The 25,578-nt window shown below is 42.5% G+C and overlaps 1 protein-coding gene across 4 annotated transcripts in view; it reads left to right on the top strand.

Annotated features, from left to right (window-relative positions):
- Positions 1–25,147, top strand: part of stard13a (StAR related lipid transfer domain containing 13a) — a 33,316-nt gene extending 8,169 nt beyond the window's left edge. Inside the window, exons 1-14 of one of the 4 annotated variants that reach the window (XM_068716021.1) lie at positions 1,961–2,722; positions 13,113–13,184; positions 14,131–14,212; positions 15,764–15,827; positions 16,457–17,766; positions 18,180–18,350; positions 18,791–18,950; positions 19,260–19,458; positions 19,834–20,047; positions 20,496–20,610; positions 21,256–21,507; positions 21,834–22,051; positions 22,517–22,693; positions 22,792–25,147. In XM_068716021.1, the coding sequence (XP_068572122.1) occupies positions 2,263–2,722; positions 13,113–13,184; positions 14,131–14,212; positions 15,764–15,827; positions 16,457–17,766; positions 18,180–18,350; positions 18,791–18,950; positions 19,260–19,458; positions 19,834–20,047; positions 20,496–20,610; positions 21,256–21,507; positions 21,834–22,051; positions 22,517–22,693; positions 22,792–22,909 (3,612 nt within the window). In that variant the 5' untranslated portion in view covers positions 1,961–2,262 and the 3' untranslated portion in view covers positions 22,910–25,147. Of the gene's footprint in view, positions 1–1,960; positions 2,723–10,926; positions 11,734–13,112; positions 13,185–14,130; positions 14,213–15,763; positions 15,849–16,456; positions 17,767–18,179; positions 18,351–18,790; positions 18,951–19,259; positions 19,459–19,833; positions 20,048–20,495; positions 20,611–21,255; positions 21,508–21,833; positions 22,052–22,516; positions 22,694–22,791 lie in introns of those variants that run through there. The other 3 variants (XM_068716020.1, XM_068716018.1, XM_068716019.1) reach the window with 3 other exon arrangements.
- The last annotated feature ends 431 nt before the right edge of the window (positions 25,148–25,578 follow it).

Below are 25,578 nucleotides of genomic sequence, written 5' to 3'. Positions count from 1 at the left end.
CATTCAGGTTTGGGTTATAAAATGTACACAAAGCTCTGGTGAACCCCACAAAAAGGAGGAACAGTCACAGAATGTCAGTGTAACTAAGCAAATCTATTAAAAGACAACAACTTGATTGATTATATATATATATTTTTATTAATGGGACTTAACATCCCATAAACTTTGGCTTTGTATCAACAAGAAAATATTCATCACATATGAATAGCGTTACACATTAGGCCTATGTATACTATAAAAGCAAAATATAGAATCAAAACCAGTTGTACACAGGTAAAGAGCCTACATAAATTACTGTACTGAGACATGATGTCCACCTGGCCAACTGTAGAATGTATGAAATAATAAAACTAAGAATACTTTCATAATATGCCTTTTAAATAAAATAAATTGGATATTTAATGTTTTTTTAACAAATGGACATCTACTGTCATAGCCTGGCTAACTGTGAACAATATTATCTGCCAGTAATTGATATGGCATTATGACATTCACATTGAGAAGATACAGCATAACTTGTAATACAGTGCAAGATTAGATGGTCAGACGTCTCTTGATAAGGTTATCATGAACATACAAGCTCCCAATCTCCCTCTTCCTATAGCTAGCTACTCGACTGATAAGCTAACTTGCTAAACACTGGCTATGCACTAGCCTAGACAGCATGCTAGCGTCATTAGCATTGATCGCTAGCTTGAAATTATAACCATCACCATGTATATACAATAGGCTATGTAGCCAGACCCAGACATACATTATACATCAAGCTAGTTGACATTTGTCACACTCAGATAAAATATTTACCTTGACAGACAATCTGGTGAACTTGAAGATCTGAAGACTGAACTCGTGAACTGTTTCTTGATTCATGGAGAAAGTATTTTGAGTATTTAAAATACAAAATTACTCTACTCTAAAGTATTTTGTTACAAATTACGTTAGATTTTTTATCGGCCCTATCAAATACAAATTACAAAATACTCAAAAGTAATTGAAATACGTATTTCAAATACAAATAATAGAAATACTGCCCATCTCTGACCCTTAATAAATAAGTTGTATTTTGCAAACTTATCTGATTCAGTTGGAACAAAACCACTAACACAAACTCAAACCCACATACAACCTTCAAAGACACACGGTATTGTCTTTATTGAACATACCTGAACATGACTGTACTAAATATCAAAGAAACACTTCAAGTGTTATGCATTATGTAGGATTGAAATGGTAACATATTAGGTTACAAAGTTGATGATACAATTGTTCTCCAGTATTGTTCAGCTGTTTTTCATTGTGTGGTAAAGTAAGTGTCTCTCCTTGAATACCTTGACATAAAGCAAGCATCTTAATGCTCTATCAAAGAGCTTATGGTGGAAAAGCACATCATATCATTTACAGAAAGCTATCATTTGTTTGATTATTGCATAAACTGTTCACTAGTGATTATCTTGAGATTATGATGAATGTTTAGCTGGGTTTTTTTAGTTGTGAAAAATTGTGGGTGGGGAATTCCATGGTATGAACTTGATGGTGTGGATTTAGAGAACTTTTCTCAATGGCGTAACAATCCACTCAACTTTAGTAACAATAGGTTTGCTCCTATAATTTCCTTAGCGCACTCTCACACACCCACATACTCTCTATTGTTCTGCCCTTTCCCATGTCACAGTGGCAGATGGTCTTTTGGATAGTGGGTTTTTTTTCCAGGCCTATCCCCAATCTGATCACATCTCCCATCTCAGATATTTCTTTCTCTCACACACACACACACACACACACACACACACACACACACACACACACACACACACATGTGCACATTTGCCTGAGGCATGTATCAAATTGTGTCTTTGGCACAGCTTCAGGAAGCAGAGCAGTGTTCCCTGAGCTCTCACGCCATTGGCTGCTGATCATGTGGCCAAAAGGAAAAACCTTGTGGAAGCAGGAGTTTGCAAGTCTTCCTCCCATCTCAGCTGCGAGGTCGGCAGATGCATGTGTGTGTGTGTGTGTGTGTGTGTGTGTGTGTGTGTGTGTGTGTGTGTGTGGGGAGAATAAGGTCTGTCATCCGTGTCAGGTGGTGTGATGAAGTTTTGTGTTTGTTCGACTGAGTTGGAGGGAGGAGGCAGTTGGGAGGTGAGCCGATTCGGCTTCCAGTGAGGGCATGTTAGACACAGGAATTTAGAAGGTGTGCACTCACAACAACTCATCAGGGAGCGAGGGAGGAAGATTTGTAGGTTAGTGAGCTTTGGATGTTATGTCATGGAGACTGTGGACAGCAGTTTGGCTGGTATGGATGATGTGGCAGCGACTATAGACAGTGTGGCGCACCGAGCAAATGCTGCAGGAAAGGGAGAGACAGCAAACAACAGTCTGGACCCTGTGGACAATGGGAACAGCATGAAAGCTGCCAAAGATGAGGATGTGAGGGGAGACGCAGAGAACGCTGACACCGTCTGTGCCGAGGACAGCGCTGATGTTACAGACAGTAGGGGTATGGAAATTGATGACATCATGAACAGTATGGATCAAAGTGCCAAGGATGACAGTAATGACTGCGAGAGCGACGGCGACAGCTCCAATGAGGAATCTTGTCTGGGGGCCATGACCTCTGACGGGCAGGACTACTACCTGAGGCTGGGCGACACCCCTCGGCGGCGCTCTGCCCTGCGCCTCTCACGCATCATTGCCCGCCAGCAGCTGCTGCGGAGGCTGGCGCAAGGTAGAACTAGAGAGAGTTAAATCACACCAGCGTGATTAGATTTGTGACTGGTTTTACAGTGTCTTTGTTTTTTTTGCTGTTGTTTAGTTTTTTTTTACAAAAGAGAGATGGAACATGAATAGATTGACACTGCCATTATTGTTTTTAAGACCTACACTTACATATTTTAAGTCTACCTAGTGTCAATTCCCCATTAGTTTTCTTTTCTCCTGTGGAAAACTAAACTGGGTGCAGATTCAAACAATATTTTGATAAAGAAAGTGTCAGTTTTAAAACATAGAAAGGGACTCTGATTGCAGCTGTTTCATGTGAGATTCTGTCTCCCTTACTTAGGATTTTTTCAACATTTGACCTATTCATCGACACCAAAATGAATAGACCCAACTTTTAGAAGTAACTCATCTATCATCTGTTTCATCATGCTTTTTATTTGCTTTCTTTTTTGGCAAGATCTTACCCACCAAAGATTGCCTGTACACACACTTCTTTCTGGTTTTAATAGTCGGACACATGAAGCCCCCCGTCCTCCAAAGATGTCTTTCATAAATCTGAAAGAAGTCATAACAAACTATAAAGGACTGTAGTGTTTTTGTTTTTGTCTATGTCCTCCCTACCCAATTTGTATTCCATGGCTACTTCCTCAACTTCCTGTCACATGACTCAAGTTTCCCGCAGAGTGAAGAGAACATCCCGTCATTCATAAAGAGGCTTTGGGTTATTCTTATGTTTGTTGAGGTCTTCGTAGAAGATGAGTCTCTCTCCTTTGTATCCTGAGGTTTTTTCCTGGTGCCATGTTGGTACACTTGATAGAGATCAGATTGTGTGTTGTTTTTTGTTCTGATTTACCGTAGTACACAACGGTTTTATACGGAAGCAGAAACATGTCAGGTCTTGTTTTTTTTTTATCCTCTGCGAGCCAAATCTAGTGTGAAGCATCTAAAAAAACTGTGCGAAGGAGAGAGAGTGATATGACAGCTGTGGCAGATGAGGAATGGAGATGGAGAAGCAAGTTTATGCCTGTGCTGTTTTTGAATGATGCTATGCACTTATACACACTTTTGTCCTCTTCTTCTCCAATCGTACTCTCTTTCTTTCTCACGCATTCCCTCCCAAGTTGCATTCCACTTCTTAGCAGCTGGTAGAGTCTCAGACAGACTTAAATAAAAACAGAACTCGGTGACCCCTAATCTGCCACTTCTCAAAAGCAATAGTTTGATTCATATCTCAAAGTACATGCCTTTTCCTGCCATTTAGATTTATTTATGCACATGGTCTATTTACAGATGACAATTTAAAGCAGCAGTTATCAGTATTGTTATAATAACAATGATAAAATGACTGTTACCTGCTCAGCGCTAAATAGCAGACGGACAAAGTTAGTGACTAGCTGTTGAAGATAGTGGAAGTTTTAGCAGCTGAAAAGCCAGATATTTCATATAAAGGAGTTGGTGGAGACCAAAAACAGAGCTTAAAGAAAGGTGAATATCTGACTCAAACATCTCAACAGATTAATGCTAATGTTGCTCTGTGTCTAATGGATGTGTAAATATGCAACCGTTTGCTAGATGTTTGCCATATCAGCTTAAAGTGAATTTAGTGTTGTGCTCACAGCTCGTTGGCGCAAAACAATTAATTGCATGGTTAGAGGAAATCAGGTTAGAGGACCTGTATCCCAATACTAAACTAAATACTAAATCTATTAAAGGTTTACAATATGTAGCCCGTTCACACTAGAAAAGTTGCAAAAAATAAGTAAAGAGGAAATTATAGCCCAAAACCATAAATGCTCAATCACTAAATAGCAAAATGTATCAAATGCAGCACACATACATCATGCAATCATAGCCTGAAGATTAAGTGCATTGCTGTAACACATTCCTCTTGAACCCTAGGCCTATTTTTAGGCCTCTGCTCAAAAATTGCATAGCCATACTAAAATGAGTATATTTCTGCAACTACTAAGCTGTATTTTAATATGTTTGGTGTTATAATAAAGGGAACACTTAAGGATTTGTGTTGAGATGTGTAAATATCAGTATATACGTTATTGGTTAAGAGTAAATGAAGATGGCACACAGCACAAATTGAACATTTTAATTTCCGCCTTAAAAAAAAAAGCACTTTCAGGATATTTATTTCATAGGAATGATGTAGCTTCAAGGTTTTAAACTCTCCCAGATCATAGCACAATATATACACAGTCTCTCTGCAAAGTCTGACTTTGATAAAGTGAAGCAAAACAAAATTAGAGAGGTTTCAGTATAGAGAGTTTAGGCGAGGTTTCCAAAATGGGCATTTGGACACATTTGGGTACATTGGCACCTCGTTTGCCATTTGAATTTTCTCATTTACTAAACTATATATTTCACTTGTATATTACTAATGATGTTCAATACATCCAAATACAGCAGTTTTTGGAAAATTCAACCAGACCGCTATATATTATCCCATTAAAGAAAAAAACACAAATCCACTGAATGTTGAATCCAAATGGAACAGATTTACTGTAAAAACACATTTACACATGAGATTGATGAATTTGCATTGATGGTGCATGAATTTGTACAGAAGGAAAAAAAAAAAAAAAAAGAGTGGCCGTCAGCAGGATCCATGGCAGGAGGCAGGACCCAGATATATATGGATATATACATATGAGGTGGGCCATAAATGCACCCTAGAAGCTGTCCAAGTTACTGTCCACTGTGCCACAGATGAAAGCAGTTCTTACTGGTGGTGAGGCAGAGAGGAACATCACACCCAATGCAATGCATGGGTGTCTTCACCCTCGGCATTCCAGCCTCGTGGCACCTCTTGCAATACTTCCTGACCCCGCTCTCGAAATACATGGGCATGCAGATGGTGGAGGGGGGGGGGGGCTGCTGAGCCTTCACCAAACTCCAGCATCTCCTTGGCCAACTGCTCCCTGAAGGCCTTGTGGGTGAAGGGCTTTGTCTGGGTGAGGTCCTGCCTCAACTTGAACAGCTCCTTATGCAAAAGGTAACTGTTCACAACAGCGATGTCCATGAAGTGGTAAAAAAAAGTCTTGTACCACTTCAATGTCTTGTGGCGGACGCTGTAAGATCCGATCAGAGCATCAGTCAAATCCACACCACCCATGTTGTGACTGTAGTCTACGATGCTGTCCGGAACCGGTATTGACTTGCTTTGCCACACCCCAGCTGCCTTCACCTTTCTCTTCACTGTCTGTCCACTGAAGGCCCGATGCACTGTGGAACACATAGTTACCTCTCTCGTGTCCATCCACTTCACAAGGAGGAGTTTGCCACTCCGGATCCAATGCATGTCCCCCCTGTCAGCCTTTTTTGGCAGGTCGTTGGTCTGGGTCTTAGGGAAGCCAATTCTATTTTTTTGGATTGTCCCACAACAGCCAATGTTCTTCTTGGACAGATCAGTGAAGAGAGCAGGGCTTGTGTAAAAATGGTCAGTGAATAAAAAGTAGCCGCTACCGAGGAGAGGAAATGGCAAAAGGTCCATCACTGCTGAGTAACTCAAATCGCGGCCTGTGGTGGACTCGCTTTCGCCCTGGTACACAAAGAAATTCCAGGTATATCCAATTGAGGAATCTGCCAGCACGAACAGTTTGTATCCCCACTTTGTGGGCTTGTCCTTCATGTATTGCTTCATGCTGATGCAGGCTTTGGATGTGACTGCAGGCTTTGGATGTGACCATCCGCTCATCAATTGACAGATTCCGATATGGCTGGAAATGGGCTTTGCAGGAGTTCAAAATCTCTGTGTAGAGCGGCTTGATTTTGAAGAGTCGGTCATACTCAGCAGTGTTCTTTTTGTTTTTGTTTTCCTCATCCTCTTTTGGGTCACTGAGGTGAAGTAACCACACAATTGCCCCAAAGCGGTCCCGTGTCATGTGGTCACTGGGGAACTAGAAATTGTAAGGCCATTTCTTCCTCCAGTAGTCAGACCTAGTGTGGACCGTGACAAGGCCAGTGAAGATGATGATTGAGAGGAATATGTAGAAGTCCTTTATTGTGAGCACGTCCCATTTGAACTTCATCCCAGCTTTCTTTCTTTTGACAGCGTTGGCATTTGTGTTGTCAACAATGTTTCTGACAACAGATGCGGAAAGGAAAAGCTGGAAGAGGCTGAGTGGAGTCCATGCTGTGGTGGTGTCAAATGTGGGGCCTGGGGGCCTGGCCGGCAGGAACCTGAGAGGGTCAGGTTTGACGCACTCCTCGTCTCTGTCCTGCCACCGGTCGTCCTCCTCACTCTCTGGAGATTCCAAACTACCATGCTTGGTAGCTGGAGCAGATTATCTCAGAGAGATGAGCGCCCTCTTTTCCGCTGAGTGGTCCGGGGAGGTGCAGCAGGGCCAGGCTGAGGCGTCAACGACTGTGTGTGTACAGCCGTGGGGGGAGGTGATGCTGCTGGGCCTGGCTGAGGCTGTGGACGTCTTGTAGCTGATTGTTGAGCTGCTTTTTGCTGTGCTGGTTGTGAGGCACTTGAAGGACCTGGGAGACTGGCATGGGGTGGCGCGTAACCCTCATCCTCATCACTGTAAACCAGAATGTGGAAGAAAAATATGTGCATTCAGTGGTCTGATTCAGAAATTGTAATACATGTAAACAAAAGCAACTTCAGCAACCCCCCCCCCTCCTCCTGACAAAAATAAATCAATAAATATAACATTGAAAAGACGACCCATAGCTTTTCATACCCCCCCCCCAAACCTCTATCACTCACTCACACACACACACACACACACACACACACACACACACACACACTACAATCAGACCAAACTACACCAGGATTTTGGCCGGAGAAAGATAGATAGATAGAACATTCAACACCAATAAATCAATAAATATAACATTGATAAGACAACCCATAGCTTTTCATACCCCCCCCCAAACCTCTATCTCACACACACACACACACACACACACACACACACACACACACACACACACACTACAATCAGACCAAACTACACCAGGGTTTTGGCCGGAGAAAGATAGATAGATAGAACATTCAACACCAATAAATCAATAAATCGATAAATATAACATTGATAAGACGACCCATAGCTTTCCGATGATGGAAAACGGTAATCAATGTCACTGGTGTCCTCCCGATTATTTTCTGGATGCACGAGGTCTGACAAAGAGTCTCGAGGACAAACATGGCTCCCAGGGTCTTTCTCCAGGATTTCCAGGACTTCATCCGTGGTGAAATATTCCTTCTTTGCATGGACATTTTCTACTAAATGAATTCCCAAAAAGTACTGAAAATAAACCGTAAAAGTTACTCACACGATGCTAAAACAAGCCGGAGCTGTGCATATTGCGTTCGAGTGCGTAGAGACGATTTCCTTCAGGATGTCTGTTATATGTATACGCACGGCGACCCATATTAACCCATTGGCTAATCACCATGGTTCATACCTCTTTTTAATTGTTAGAGCCAATATAATTGAGTTATCCACTTGAGGATGACGGACAGCACTGTTAGCCAGTCAAAATCAGCAATTTTCCGTAAATTGTGACGCGTATGCTCCGGGATCATGGAGTTGGTTCCTCCCATCCCCATGGTCAAAATATCCCTCCCGAAGGAAAAGAATGGCGTTTTGTGTTAGACAGGATGTCCGGTGAACGTTTGCCGGCGGAAAAAAAAATGCGGGGATATATGCTTTTTCTTCTTGAATACGGCAACGGTAGGGGCATTTATGATTATAAAGCGATAATGTGATTCGTGTTGCTGGTTTGCTGATTTCTCAGCGATAGTCTGAAGGAGAGAGATGTTCCGGATATGTCTGTAATCTGTGTGTTGTTGGCGTGCTTTCTGCTGTCTCGGTTTCTTTTGTAGCATCTAGCTTCGATTGCTAGGTCCGGAAATGTGCCAAGTGTGCAGCACTCCTGGCGAAATATTAATACGATATTGTAGTAATTCTTATAGTTGGTGATTGAGTTGTGTTTGGAGTATGTACACATGGTTTGGATATTATTGGAAGTTTCATGTGGTGTGCGACATCATTATATTCATTTTGTAATGAGTATTTTTTTGATGAAATATGATGCTCTGCCCCCACCGGCGGGGGCTCTCGGGTCCAAGAGGTTTTAACGACCTCTGCTGGAGGAAAGTGGCATAACCAAATACTCAACTTGATCTTCATAATCCATTCTATTAATACTGCTAACTCACAGCAGTCTTGCCATTTATATCCTTATATATATATATATATATATATATATATATATATATGTATGTATATGTCTAACCTCTGCAGTCCTCAGTGAGTTCTGCACAGGAGACGCTGCGCCTGAAGCTGCACCGATTTAATGCCTTGTTGATGCTGTTTTACAGCACATTCCTGAGGGCTCTACATCATTGCAGATGATCCATATGGTATGGTACGGACATATTCTTTTTTTAAAGTCCCTCCCTCCTTTCCTTCCTCTCTCCCATCACTCCTCTTCTGCCTTCTTCACTACTTTTTTCCCCCCTTTGTGACCTTAAAACATGAAGGACTAAGTGCTTTGGCTTATGTGGGAATATGGCTGCTTTCCAGGCAGCGTGTGTGTGTGTGTGTGTGTGTGTAGTATTGTAGTAGGATCGCTCAATTCATGCCTATACAGCCTAACTATAAGCTATCTCGTCTCAGTCCCTTATCAGTGTGGTTTATCTTCTCTAGGTATCAAATGAATTTTGACTGGAAGGACACATTTCAACAAGCGCTTGAATATAATTTTCTAAAATGAAACAAACTTTCCAGTTATAATCTATGTTGCCCCATGGTCTGTGTAACATATATCCCAGCTGAGTCCCTTCTGACATGTTCAATCCAGTTGAGTTGTCCACTTCCTGTTGCTGTTTTTAGGTCACATGCCGCTCTGGACGCCTGGGAAATTCAGAGCAGGAAATTATGTCATGCATGGCACTTCAGGGTCCTTGAGACCCAGCACAAGGCAGACATAACACTGAGAAAAGGCTGTCATAAAGTCAAGGTTACTGGCGTTGGATAAAAGGGAGGAAATGAAAGGTAGAAGAAAGAAAGGCAAAGGCACACTTTCTGAGAAAAAGCTGTGAGGACACGGGGGTGCTTGTATTATGTGTATTATGCAACATAGCTGGCGTCCTTGTTATGTAAGGAACTACCTTACAGCCCCTTTGTCCCACACATGGACGCCCACATTCACAAGCCCATCACACACTCATACACATACCATCTGTCTACCTTCCCCGCTGTTATCCTAGTGGCTTGCTGCCTGTTGTCATATATTCTCCACAGCAGGAACACAGGGACATGGAATAGACTGAAGAAAAAGCACGGTAGGCAGCTTGGATTAGCTCTGTCTGACTGTGTGCATTTGTCTGTTTTTGGTCCACTAATAACATATTTGTGTACTAATTAATCTCTTGATTAAATTCTGCACAGATGAATAGTGGTGTTTTGTTCCCATGCTGACAGGAGCTTTGCCACTTGGCACTTGTGCACAAACACAAAGACGCATTGCCAATTACACAAGCAAAAAACCAAAATGACGCACGCTGTTGTGTGCTTTTTCTAGGAAGAAAAAACTATTTGGGGGGGACTACAACAGCTTCATAACTATTAGTTACTTTTGAGTGCAACACTAGAAAAGTCTGCGTAATGGAGGTCAATTGATAAGTAGGCGGATAGGTATCCCTCATTTATAGTCACTAAATTGAGTGTTTGCATTGTTATGGCAGGATGCTGCAGCACAGTAAGAATATTTGTGTGGATCTACAATGGCATTTACTTGAAGAACTAAAACGTTTGCTCTAAGATTGCTGGAGGATGTTATGTGTTTGTCCTAATTATTCTGCAACACAGAATGGACAATTGTTTTGAAAACTGATACAACGGCGAGACTCACTGATGTGTTATTGCATAGGGAAACACAGGAAGTACTTTGAAGCAGGATTAATTGATTGTTGGTTTTGGTTGGTTGATTTTAAAAATGTAGACTTATCCTTTAACATTTCTTGCTCGTAATGTCTCTTCATCTGCATCTCAGTAAATACGCTGCTGGTGTGGTATGTCTTCCTCCCTGTGGTTTTCCCACAGGGTCTGTCCATCTCAGCTGCCCTCCCTCCCACCCCAGCTGTTTGTCTGTCTCATCCTTTTTGTATCCTCTGACACACTGGGGGTAACATCTGGACTGTGCTAAATATCTGCGCTGGTGTGTGTAATGTATGTGTGTGCGCACACACTGCATTCTCCCACACATTGTTCTGCTCCGCAGTTTTGTAGAGTAAAGCAAAAGAAGGAGGCCGAGGTCAGAGTCTCCTTGCTGGCCTGCCAGTAGCTTTTAGTTGCTGACATGTGAAGTTAGTGTCCACCAGTCCTCAGTCTGTAACCGCGGGGCTTGATGCAAACGCCAGCTGAAATTAGCCATTACCTCGATGGACGTGACGGGCAGCAGCAGCTCTGGTGATGACAAAGAAGATGTGGAGTTGGTGTCATCGGCCAGTTTCTTCTAAGAGCAAAGAGGAAGAAAGGATGAGGAGAAAGCAAAGCGGACGTATGGATGAAGGGAAGTGTTTGCCTTTAGAGAGAGAACCTGAGGGGACGAGGCAAGGTTATAAGCAAGAAAAGTGCAGAGAGTACAGAGTAAATAGAAATTTACACAAGAATAAACAAGAGGGAAAAAGCAAGTGACTTACTAAAATAAGAGTGAGGAGAATAAAGAGTCTAGTGCAGCATCAGGCAGAGAGAGATGTAAAAATAGAGAGATTTTGTATGTGGATCCTAACGAAGCAGAAAGTGCTAGAGAGGAGGTTGAGGAGAAAATTAGAGGGAAGAGAAACCCTGCATGGGGCAGGCTGAGAGAGGGAGGCAGAGTTGTAAACACCAGGGTTGGAAAGGCAGAGAGGAGGAAAGTACAGAATCGTTGCCGCTTGATGGAAAGCTAGATAGCAGCGAGTGGATGTGCCATGGGATGGAGAGGAAAGTGAGCACAGGAGAAATGAATGGAAGCGTATCATCACTTGCATCATGAGTGCACCAAGTAAGTTTTCAGTTTTCTCAACCCTACAGCCTCTCTGGTGTTTCTCTGTCTATTTTCAGAGTGTTACAAGAAGTATTTTTCCTGATCTGTTGCTTCATATGTGATTTAGAGAGAGAGGAGTTATGCTGAGAATGCTGGGAGAGGGATGTAATTGCTGGATTGCGGTGAAAAAATAATTTCCTCTGACCGTGAAGACGGAGGCGTTTTATTGCCCTGCTGAACTTTGTCCCCTGTGTTTCTGCGGTGCTTCTCCCATTCACTGCCAGCACCTCTAAATGAGTGAATGAGAGGAGTGAGAAAGAGGGTGGTTTTAAAAAGAGGTACGAGATCAGGACGGCGACTGCAGAGTGATGCAGAAATAGTGTTGAAAGTTGGTGGGTTTTCAATGATAGTGACTTTATTGTGTTGTGATAACTATGTGTGGAATTTATTATTATTTTTAACTTTACAACTTTTAAAAAACGTACATAATTTCTTTGCTGGGAGTTTGTCCACCTACAAACCCTAAGCTTTTCCACTCACAGTTATTTACAGTTTTTAAACATGTGTGTGTGTATGTATAGGTGTAAATGCATTTTTGTGTGTGTATGTGTCTGTGTATCTATTATATCTTTTACATTGCTTTATTTTCAACCATTTTTCTGTAAAAAAAAAATACTAATGTGATTGCTGGCACCAAGTTCTTTCAAATGTCTTCGTCAGCACAAAGCTCTGCAGAGCGGTTTAATCAGTGTCTGCTCATAAAGAGAACCTACACACACACACACACACACACACACACATACATGAACGATGCAGAGTCTAGCAGTGTGAGCAATACATATGCTGGCGGAAAAAAGTAGTAAAACAAATGCCTGTAAAACATTTTGCGGTGCTGACGGCAGCATCTAATGGGGTGTGGTGTCATGTGTAAGGCCTGTTAAACTTACGCATTAACAGCTGAAATCTGGCTGCTGGTTAAATTGTGTGAAGTGTTTCCTTTGTCCCTCACTGGCTCACTTCCAGCTTTTATAATCTCATCATTCCAGTAAATTCCCAGAGGAAAATGTAATTCCCTGAGATGTTCCTCTTTTATAAGCTACACATTCTGGGATAGTGGAATGACAGACAAATGCAATGTTATGCTCTTTGTGACTCTTAATTTATCCGTGTTTATTTTTAGAGAGCGAATAATTAACACGGCACATCAAGCTGTGCATATAAAAGACATCAGTCCGGTGGAATTCAGAAGGAAATTCAATAATGTGGGGACTTTCCTCCACATTTATGTTGTGATATTATGTGTTTTCAGATTTCATATTACAGAGTAGATCCCAAATCCATATGATCAATATGGTAATGTGTGCACTCACACCTGCTTTTTTTTTTTTGCTTTACAGAGATTGAGGCTAAGGAGGCTTGTGATTGGCTTCGAGCAGCGGGATTTCCACAGTACGCCCAGCTCTATGAAGGTAACACACACACACACACACACACACACACACACACACACACACACACACACACACACAGTAGCCAGAGTCCAACACTTAGCTGCCTTGTTTCACACAAAGACTTCCTCCTTCAAATCTCTCCTTTTTGTTCAGTCCTGCTTCTGAGTTTCTCTCTTTTTTCCATCATCTCTGTTTCTCTCTCTTTTTTTGCCATCCCTCTATCTGCGTATATACTCGTCTTCTGGGCCGCTGCGTTCTATTTCCAGGCTATAGTTCCTGTCCAGAGGGAGGGGTCATGGGAAAGGCCTTGTTATCACTGCTGGGACTCTCACAGCTTCTCTTTCTCTCTTCTTTCTTGCACCTTTCTCTGGCCTGTATTTCCTTACTATCTCTGTCTGTCTTGCTTTTCATTCAGCTTTCTTTTCTCCTTCTTTCCTTCCGTCTTGCCCTCTACCCACCTCTCTGTTCATGTGATGATCATCGGGTCTCTTACAGTTGAGGCACAAACAGGAAATGGCCCCAGCAATCTAAGAAGTAGCTCTAAAAACCCAACAGTCCTGCTTTAGCAGCCCCCACACACACACACACAATGTGGTGAGAACTGCTGTGAGCTCCAGTAATGTCGGGTTATGGATGTTGGCCTCTTGGACTCTTTGGCTGCTCCTGGGTGGACATGGTGCCTGTAGACAGCCACCACACACAGAGAATCACCAAAATAAAAGGCTTGAGTCCTTTTGGCATTGGCATTGTGTGGAATTCAGGTTATTTTGGAATTAAAAAAGGCGTGTGTGTATTTTCTGTAAACTTCGTATGCACATAACAGGTGTCAACAGCGGCGGCAGCAGTTGTCCCATGCTTCACAGACTTCAGTAATGGTTAGAGAAAACTGCCGTTTTCTGTCAGTCATTAACTATTGAAACTCAATCTCTGTTTTTTCTTCTTCCTCTCTGACTCTCTCGTACAGATTCCCAGTTTCCAGTTGACATTTCGTCTGTGAAAAGGGACCACGACTTTTTAGACCGGGATCTGGTAGAGCCTCTATGTCGGTAAGGACACTTGTACAAACACACATGTTCATATTTGTACACTTCAGTCAACCCAGCCATACACATGCAAACCTCAGTTTTTGGTGTGCCCATTTAACACTAGTAAAATCCCAGATTCTGTACTTGTCCCTGCGGCCTGGTGCTAACCGCTAATCATTAGATGTCTGACCCTGACCCCTAATGAACTCCCCATCCCTGTTTCACACTCAGACAACCCAGGCTTTGATCTGGTAGCCTCCCCTCCCCTCTGTAGCGCTCTGATCTCCCATTCAAAGAGCAGAGACCCTCAGGGGGCAAAAAACAGGGGGGGCTGAGGGGTAAAGGGAATGGGGAAGGAGTGAGGGTATGCCAGTGTATTCTACCAGATGGTTTTGAGTGTGTTTTAAGTCCCTTTGCACACCTCTATGATCTTTGTGTCTCACATCTCCCATTCCTCTCTTCCCATTGACGTTTTCCTACCTGGCACCTTTACCTTTTTCCTTCTTCTCTATTCACCCCCGCCTCTCCAATGTCTACGGTACAGAAGGGTGTGGTAATTATAGAGTTAGTAATTCCCAAAAGCTATATTGTGAGAGAATACGTATCGGACCCCCTGAGAATGTCTCAGAAGCTGGAAGATTCACTCACAATAAGATCTCTCTTGTTCATGCATCACTCTTTACATTGTTTTTTTGTTCAGAACTGTTTCAATTTGGATGATATACAGCTATATGCATTCAAGACTACATTATGGAGCATATCATTCTGAATCTGTATGGATATGTTCAACAAGGATGAATTGTTTGTTCCATCCTGCAGTAGAAATACAGGGTGTGGAGACTCCAGGGGCTTCCCCTGTATATTTTCAAACTTGAATGTTTACTTTCAGCAAGAAAGACAGTTTGCTGTTTCCTGTTGGTATTTCATTCTGGTTTATATCAAACAAGCCCTTGTCTGGCAGTTTGTATGAGAGGACAGAGAAAATAAACAGTGAACAAAAGAGGATTTCTGAGTGTGCTGTTAGAGGCTGAAATCTTTCAAATGACAGATGTCACGAGTCCTAAAAAATGTTTTTTATGATCCCATCTTGAAAGGCACCAACACAGACACCACCCTCCTAACCAGCCGCTGTTCACATTCCCTGAGTTGCAGAAGGGGGGAGAAAGTGGGTGGGAAGGGTGGGTGCAGACTCCACCAAGACTTTTTTTGCTAAGGAGGTTGCCCGCAGCGCTCCAGAGCAGGAAAGTGGAAGGGGGTGGGGATGGGTGACAGATCAAGGGAGGAGGGAAGTGGAAGGGAGGAGCCAGCTGTGTTTTTGGGGAAATGCACTCCTTGAGGGTGAGGATCAGTCCCAGCTGATTGATGCCAGAGGAGAGGGAGGAGTAAAGTCAGTTTGGGAGAAAGGGATAGGGAGAGTGTAATGAGAAGGATAGAGTCAGAAAACATCATAAATGAGGAGGAGAGTGAGAATGAGAATGTGACAGTTCATAAAGAAACTAACACTGCAACAGACAAAACATATCCAAACTGCCAGCACCAACACATTTAACTTACTGTGTGTTTATGTTGCAGACGTCTAAATACTCTGAACAAGTGTGCCTCCATGAAACTGGATGTCAGCCACCCCAAGAAGAAAGTAAGACAACCTCTTTTAACTGTAAGCCATCAACTTAACAAACTCTTTGTTGTTGCTTTGCTGATGCTTTGTGAGCTGCCACAAATAGACACATGAGGATTTTATCATTAGATTTTTCTTCGTTGCTTGTCATACAATCTGTCTGTAGCTGGTCAGTTTTTTGTCTGGTCAATGTAGATCTGAAAATATGATGCCATGCTCCTCAAAGTGGATTCACCATGTAATGTTGAGGTTCACACTTAACTCTAAGTTGGTGAGAATTCAAACTAGATAAATATAAGGAGTTACTGGCTCCAAATTATCCCCCCCATCATAGATATATATTTATAAGACACTTCAATAGTATTTCTGAAATCCAGTTGAAGGGTCAACTAGTGCTCATGTCCAGATATTTTTTGTTCAGTAGTGCTGATGATGAAGGATAGTTTTCAAAATCTGTCCAATGATAGAAACTTTCATTCTACAAGTCTTGATTTATTTGTAGTAAATCCTAAATGGACTAGAAGTGAAACAAAACAAGTCAATCGTGATATGAACACAACAGAGGATCTTCATTCTATAGTAACTCTTATTTGGGACTTTGTGTTGCAATTTTTTGACCCTGTAATAACTCCTTTGTGGTTCCATAGGGTGATGACTCTGATGAAGATGACCCGTTGGCCATCAGCAAAAGGTGGACGTTCGAGTGGAGCAGCCGACGTTGGTCGCGCCTGCAAGACTTCCTGTTGGACAGCACCGCTGAAAGCAGCCCGACAGGTCCGGGGGACGGCCTGCTGCACAGCACCGTGAGCATTGAGAGTGTGCTGACGGACCTGAGCGAGCAGGAGATCGCAGAAATCTCCTCGTTGCATAGTGAGGACTCCGCCTCTGCCATGCCTGACTCTATATCTATGGCATCTCTCTCTGCTTCCTACCATCCCTCCAGGGATCTTCCACACTACAACTCCCTGCCAATCAAGAGCAGCCGCCATGGGCAAGGAGGGCGGAGTAAAGCCAAGGAGTTTTTGCGTCGCATGGAATTAATGCGCACTTGGGGGCCGTCGACAAAGCGGAAAAGCTCAAATCGCAGGGCACCTCTGGTCATCAGTGGGCCGGTGTTGCAGGGCGAGGAGCCTCACGCACTGCAGATGCTCCAGTGTACTCCCATCAGCCAACTAGAACACAACCACCAAACCGACGGTGACACCCCATCTGTCTCGCCTCCCAATGAATGTAAAGACCAATCCATGGTGAGTGTCAGCCCCAGTGGTGAGACAGTGGCGCCCAATGTGAAGGAGCCTGTGTGTGCAAAACACCGCACCGCCAGCAAGAGAAGCAGCATGTATCTGGAGGACATTGAGCTGCTTTCTCAAAGCAAGAGGACTGAAGGACAGAGCCAGTTTGGCAGAAACCAGTTTCACTCATATGAAAACCTCCTCGTTCACATCCCCAAAGACCATAAACCAGGCACCTTTCCAAAAGCTCTGTCCATAGAGAGCCTGGTGCCTTCCCCTGGTGACGGAAACAATGGCCCCCAGAGACGGGCCCAAACCTATCTACTCAACAATGGTCCGGGTGAGCCCTGGTCTGGCAAACCTCTGTCCAAGCCCCCCTGTCCTGGAGCACCACGTGGCAGCAGGGTGAGTGTTTATGACAACGTTCCGGGCTCCCACCTCTACGCCAGCACAGGAGACCTACTGGACTTAGAGAAAGAGGACAATCTGTTCCCTCACCTAGATGACATCATCCAGCACGTCAGCGGTTTGCAGCAAATAGTGGACCACTGGAGCCGCAATGTGCTGCCTGAGGATGAGACAGGGGAGGGGGAGGAGGAAGGGGAGGGCAGGACAACCCCCAGTGAAGGTGAGAGAGATGGGGTCTCCTTGATTGACACTGATTCGACAGGAACCAGTCGGGAGAGACGGGACTCTGGAGTCGGGGCTTCGCTGACAAGACCACGGTGAGTAAAACCAATAGGGAATGCACCCAAAATGTCAGTAATAATGTCTCAATGCGTAGGAAAACTGTGGTGCAGTAGGTCAAAGATGAACCAGAAGGTTGGTCAATAAACTACAAAAGATGTTAACAATGAGCAGTTTGGGTATTTTACTGTTCACCTTTGTTTTCTCTTCAAAACAAATTCGGCTCACCTGGATGAAGTTTGATAGGTGTCATTCCCAGATCTCAGAAATTATTCTGTTTGAGAACAACGTTATTATCATAGATAGGAAATATGTCCAAATCAATGATAATATGACCCAAGTTGTAATTATCCTTTATATTGACCTAGTAAGGCCTTTACATTAACTGAATCACTGTGTCTCTTATTCTTTACTGGTATTTTCATTACTGGTATTCTCTCCCCCATCCCAGTCTGCGATGGCCCAGCTTCAGGACCTCTGATCATCTCAACCAGCCGGCATCTTCACTGCAGATCACTAGCCAATCAGCGGGTCAGCTCAGCCTGCTGCAGAAGTTCTCTTTGCTCCGCCTCACCGCCATCATGGAGAAATACTCAATGTCTAATAAACATGGCTGGACATGGTGGGTATCCACTCTGCCACATACATTGTCCATATGTTTCCCCCTTCTTCTCTACAATGGGGCTATTAGCTCATATTTCATGCATTTATTCATAATTCAGGGAATTTACAAGGTGTGATCTGTGTGTGTGTGTTAGTGCTTCCTTCAACTTCTCGACATCAGAACTAAAACAGCAGGACACACCTTCACACAAAACCATAACATATCATCTACCACACTGATACTGGCTCTTACAATGGGTCTGTGCATAATTAAAGGCACCAGTGTAGGTCAAAAACTGGCTTTAGATTCTCAGCCACACAACCATCGTTGTTAACAATCACTCCTTTTTGTTTTTATTATACCCGGGAGGAAAATTCTGTTGACCAGCATGTACATGAAGGGACAGATAATCCTTCTCCCACACACTTCCCTAATTGTTTTCTGTCTATCGCTTCCAGGTCTGTGCCCAAGTTTATGAAGCGCATGAAGGTGCCAGACTACAAAGAGAAGAGTGTGTTTGGTGTTCCCCTCATCATCCATGTCCAGCGCTGTGGTTTTCCGCTCCCTCTGTGTTTACAACAGGCCCTCAGCCACCTCAGAACACACTGTCTGGACCAGGTTAGAGAGGAAAACAGCATTTATTAGAGTCTGTACATGACCATATATAGTGCTTAGTGAAATGTTTCTAAGTACACTTACTGTACTCGAGTACTTCCATGCTATAATACTGCAGTTCCTGTTCTTCTACACATTTCAAATGGATATGGTTTTACACATATGTAATTACAGTTACTAGTTAATTTACTAGTACACTTTACATTATATAAAATGATGAGCTTAGGAAATACAATGCTTTAAACCAGTGGTTACCAACAGTTTTGCCTTCCTCGTTGGCTTTGTCTGACTCTTCTTTCCTTTCCATCTCAGGTGGGATTGTTCCGCAAATCTGGCGTGAAGTCACGTATTCAGGCTCTGAGGCAGCAGTGTGAGTTGTCCCCTGACTCTGTGAGCTACGAGGACCAGTCGGCTTACGATGTGGCCGACATGGTCAAACAGTTCTTCAGAGACTTGCCAGAGCCTCTGCTAACAAGCAAGCTGGGGGAAACCTTCCTGCATATTTACCAGTGTAAGTTGCCTCGGAGCTATGAATGCTGTAACGTGTTATCACAGCATCTGCCTCAGAGGAAGTGACTGCAAATGGTTTTAATTGTTAAGCTGGCCTTGATGGAAACTCAGTCAGCAAACTGTGTGTCATCTATTTCAAATGATCACGTCAAGTGTGACTTTTAAAAAATGATTATCATGAAATGTATCACTGGGAAATTCAGGACACCGTTAGTCACATCTGACAGAAACAGTGTTTGATATAAAAAGTACAATTTTAGCTACTTGCTTGATATATGATTTATGTGTATGAAATGTGCACTCAAAGACTGGATGTTGGGAACTGAAACTTTCTTTCATCAATCGCTCCTCACCTCCTCTCATCTTTTTTCTTTAGATGTCCCAAAGGAGCAGAGGTTGCAGGCTGTCAGAGCGGCCATTTTGCTGATGCCGGACGAAAACAGGGAGGTTCTGCAGGCATTGCTCTACTTCCTGCGTGACGTGACTTCCTTGGTAGAGGAGAACCAGATGACGCCGATGAACCTGGCGGTTTGTCTGGGACCTTCGCTCTTCCACCTCAGCATACTGAAGAACGAGACGCTCTCACCAAGGTGCAGTCACAAACTGGTGAACACACTGATGCTTACATGGAAAAACTAAAAACAACATGGGGTCTAAGATATGATTATGTCCTTATTATATGATGTTAAATTCAGTTTAGGTAAAATTGTATGCCACATTATTTTGTTACTTTCTTTTTAAAGATTTTACATATTCAGGACCATCAAAATAAAGGTAAATAGTTATTAAGCTAATGGATAACAGCTCTTATCACTGCTACGATTACTATCATGGTGGATTAATTCCCTCTATGTAATTTGCCACCATGACAAAATGTAAGTTTCATGTAAGGTTGGTTGCTGTGCACATCAGTCAGCTTGCTAATGGATTTATATATCTATAAGACCTCCTTGTGATATAAATTGCTTTTACCTCTTCAAGTGCATTGTTCTGTACCTCTATGTAAATAAATATTCTGTATAATTTCTGTTCGTCAAGGTCAATCCAGAAGAAGTACACCACGGGTCGTCCCGATCAGAAAGACCTGAGTGAGAACCTGGCAGCCACCCAGGGTCTGTGTCACATGATCACCGAGTGCCAGTGTCTCTTTCAGGTCAGTAATTACAATATACAGGGATTATTTTCTATAAGAGCAAAAAATTACAAGTGACTGACAGAAGTTACGCAGATTAATTGTGTTGACTAAGAAATTATGCACGTCTCATAGGTCTGAATATGGGACATTAACAGACAAAAATAACTGTGGAGCGTTGTGATGTTTCCTTTGCTGAGTTGTTATTATCCAAGGCCTCAGTGTTATTGTGTTTAATGAGCTAATTTCTAAAACTGTATACCATCATCACCTTGAGGCTGACAGTGTGTACTGTATATACTGCTGCTGTCAATGAAAACCTATTAAAAGACAAAGAAAAATAGATCACCATGCATTTTTGAGTTTAATGGGGTTATTCTAAGATAATAATATCAGAAAGGCAGAGGACATTTAATATTAAACTGTCCACCTTTTGTACAAAAAAATATTCCAGAGGAGCTGCTATGACATGTTTTAAATCTCGGTCGTCTCAGTGCAAATGCTGTTGCTCCAATGGCGAACGGACAACAGGGTCAAATTGCACTTTTTCTATTTGTCAAGGTCTATTTTCTGCTTTAGACATGGCAGTACTTAGACTTGAGCTGATGTGGTGCGATGTGATGTGATGTGATGTGATGTGATGCACATCCTCCGGCTGTCCCCCAGATACCAGAGGAGATGGTGACCCAGTCTCGCAACTCCTACATGGAGGCTGAGCTGATGGTGCCTCCGCTGGATGAGCTGTGCAAGGCTCACGAGGAGGAAGTGGATGAGGACGAGGACGAGGAGGATGAGGAGGGATCCTATCATGCACACCTAGAAGGGCTGGTCCAGAACCTGCTGGAAGAGGCCAAAGATAAGAGCAAAGGCTGGGTGTCTCGCTCGACAACTGACCATACAGAACTGGCATTCAAAAAGGTATGTGTTCATTGAATTAATGAAATATTGTTGGATTTTGAGAGTGGAGAAAGAAAGGGCAAAACAGGCGTGTTCATAAATGCTATAATACTATTTGTTTAGTGCAGACTTTGCATTGAGCACGCTCAGTTAGCTTCTCCACAGGAAGCACATCTCAAGTGGAAACCTGACTTAACTTTAGACTTTAAAAACAACAAAATAATTAAAGTAAAATTCAGGGTTTGCATGGAGACCCACGTAATTGTTAAACTTAAACATAGTCAGATACGGTCTGAATCTCTTTTGTACACCATCACAATAAATCTAACACTCATGTTGTGTGTAAGGTGGGAGATGGTAACCCTCTGAGGCGATGGCGAGTGTGTGTTGAGGTGTCGGCGACTCCAGATGAGGTTCTGCAGCGGCTGCTGAGAGAGCGCCCTCTGTGGCAGACCGATCTACACCAGGAGAAGGTTCTGGAGACACTGGATAAACAGACAGATGTGTACCAGTACTCCTACCACAACATGGCACCTCAACCCAGCTGTGACTATGTGGTACTAAGGTCAGGATCAATGAGTTCAAATAGTTGCATGCTTTGTGTAATTTGGAATTTATTTTTAGACTATTACTTCTCAAAACAACCTGCTTAAGCATTCCCTAAAATGCATAAACATGTCTCAAATAGCATACTGTATAAAAAAGCACAGCTGCAACATTACTTCGGCTAGCCCATCAAAAGAAAATGAATTGATATCAACAGCAAGCGAGAACTGCTGCCTAACTTCGACTTGCATTATAATAAATTGAATATTCTTTTGGTTTTGGACTGTTTGTCAGACAAAACAAGATATTTAAAAAAAAAAAATCTGATGTTTTATAGAGCAACAATTCAATGATTTACATAATCTGCAGATTAATCAACAATCAAAATAATTACTACTTGTTACCAAACCATGTCTCATATTCCCACATTGAATGCTTGACTGAACTCATCTTTTTTCTCTTCTTTGTCCCTCTGCCCCCTCAGATCATGGCGTACAGACCCATGTAAAGGCTCCTGTGCACTGGTGTGTGTGTCCGTCGAACATGATGACAGCCTGCGCACAGGAGCAGTGAGGGGGGTGGTGCTGGAGTCACAGTACCTCCTCGAGCCCTGTGGGACTGGGAGGACCAGACTCACACACATCTCCAGAGTGGACCTCAGGTGTGTGGGGGCGAACTTCAAGTTCTGTCATCGTAAAGGTTTAAAAAAACAACAACAATGCAATCATTAATGTACCTGATTTGCTTTTCTTGTTACAGGGGAAGATCTCCAGAATGGTACAACAAAGCATTTGGTCACCTGTGTGTTAATGAAGCTCAGAGGATCCGATCCTCTTTTCACCTGACAGAACAAACGAGCACAGAAGCCAAGATTTGAACCCCAGACATCAAGCTTTATCTCAGGTCACACTGCCAGAGCAGCTGGGCCTGAGAACCCATGACGGGAATCATCCAGGCAGTGGACTTTAGTACCTTTTCACACTGCTGAGCCACACTCAGCTGTACTGTACCATACTGTACTGAGTTACCGTCATTCACAGAAAAGGGAGTTTTTTGCCATGTATTCCATTAATTCTGCATAACAACATATCGCTACATATTTATTCCATAAATATCAAACAGCTAATTTGATTTTCTTTGAATATACATTGATGTTACATATATTAATCAACAGACGGAGCGTATTTTCAGTATTTATTGCTCTGGATCATTCTTCTAAATCCTTGTCTACTAATCCAATATCTTGCAAATAAAAATTACGTAAGACAACAGCCAGCACCAGAAGCTGTGTTAATGAGATGGTTGCCATCTTTAACACCTTAATTTGATAAAGCTGTAGCTGTTGTTATCGTACGTAAAAATGACATAAAGGTAACACACAAGTAAAGTAGAATACCCATTTTTGTATTGATTATTTACTTTGAGAAATTTATCTTAACTCCAGCTATTTAAAATGTCATATAGCCTGCTAATGGAATATAAATGACTGATTAGATTGAAACTGTTCAGAACGATTTTTATTGAATATACTTGGAAAAACCAGGACACATACACTGCAGATCTGCTTTTATCACAGTCAATCAAAAAATACATTTAATAAACAACACCGCAAATTGCATCAACCAACCAAGGAATTGACATTTAGTGTCAGGACAAGTACATTCAGTGCTCTAATGGTTCTTAATCCTGCCTTTAAAAATCTTGCATGTTGATACAATAATCTAATTTTAAATGACTCTGGAATTTTTTTTAATTAATTTGTCCATCTATAAACTAAGGCTCCTAGAAAGCTGTGAACAAATCACTTAAGTATGCACATTTACAAAAGGCACTTGATTATGATCGAGCCGTCCTCAGATTAAGATGCATAAATCCTAGTGCGCTGAAAAAGCATCCCTGTCATTTGGAATGACCAGGACCAGTGCAGCATGGCTACATGTCAGCATTACATTGTGAAAAGTGCATTATAGTTGAGGACAAACAAGCACATGAGGGATCTGGATCACAGAAAGGGCAAACATTCATCAGGTCCATAAATGTGCTGTTACGGAAACATTGTGTTGGATATCACTGTTGATCTACTTCTGTCACTATTTTCAGTGTTAATCTTATCTACATGTTATTTTAAAGGTATCATTGTCATTATATACATGTATATTGTATCACTTTTTTTTGCTGTCATGTTATACAATGTCTAAGACATGTGACCATTTCACTGCTTCTGGGAAGCATGTTTGAAATTGTGTGTGTGTGTGTGTGTGTGTGTGTGTGTGTGTGTGTGTGTGTGTGTGTGTGTGTGTGTGTGTGTGTGTGTGCATGGATGTGCCCGTGTATCTGCACTGTAGATATACGTACAGCCTTTATTGTAAACATATAGACATGAAGCTTTCTGTGCCAGCAGATCAAACATCATAGCTTTTCAGGGTCTTCCTATCATATTGATATGCTGAAATGTGAACTTTCCATACACTATCCTACTAAAGCAATAGCAGACTAAAACTTACTCTGCCATGGCACTACCTTGTTTTTGTTTTTTTATTTAGTTTCGGCTGTAGGTGTTGCTACGGTGTTGCTATGATACAATATCTCTACAGTACCACCAAAATCCTGCGTGGATGCTGTTTGCTGGTGTGCCAAGTGTGTGTGTGTGTGTGTGTGTGTGTGTGTGTGTGTGTGTGTGTGTGTGTGTGTGTGTGTGTTTGTGAGTGAGTGAGTGAGTGAGTGAGTGAGTGAATGAGTGAGTGAGTGAGAGAGAGAGAGAGAGAGAGAGAGAGAGAGAGAGAGAGAGAGAGAGAGAGTGTTTGTGTAAATATGTGTGTATGAGAGAGACAAAAAGACAAAGAGTGAGTGAGTGACTTCGACGTGAGCCCTCGGCTGTGTGGGAAGAGGCTCATAATCCAAATCTGAGTAGCTGAGACCAGGGTGGTTATTTCTGACAAAGTGACAGAAAACAGAACCATTGTTACTAAAGAGAATAAAAACATCTAAGAATTCAACAAAACATTTTCTGTGGAAGTGTTCTTCAGTCTCTGATATTAAATTGTTTTAACATCAAAAGGCATAATAGCATGAAAATACTTTTATAAATAATTTTCCTTGTTATGTGCTCTCGTGTCCATTGAGTGGTGCTCTCGCCCCACTGGAGTCTGAAGGTCCTGCATGAGTCTGGAAACTGTGCCATGTAGATTGTTTTGAGATAACTTGAGTGTATGAAGAGTCATCAAGGGGTTCTCCCTATGAAGATTTCCTCTCTGTTGTCCCTCTGTGTCCTTTCAATGGATTGATTTAGGAAACTAAACCCCCCACCGCTCAGATCAATACTCAATCACATTTACCTACTTAGCCGTGACAGATGGGGACTCTCACAGAGGGCGATTAAGGTGTTTTAATACAGGCTCTACTCTCCCTGTAAGCGGGGGTGTAACAGAACAGAAATGTGTGGAACATTAGTTTAACTTCTACCCCATTTAACATGTCACTGATTTTATCTAGGGCACACCGTTACAGCTCCTGCATGTCAATGATCCTCTGCACCGTGGGTGTACT

Source organism: Cebidichthys violaceus, unplaced genomic scaffold (genome assembly GCF_023349555.1).
Source record: "Cebidichthys violaceus isolate CVI_PGR_0920_01 unplaced genomic scaffold, fCebVio1.0.p SCAF_20, whole genome shotgun sequence".
Lineage (NCBI taxonomy): Eukaryota > Metazoa > Chordata > Actinopteri > Perciformes > Stichaeidae > Cebidichthys > Cebidichthys violaceus.
This window is presented reverse-complemented; position numbering and strand designations above follow the sequence as displayed.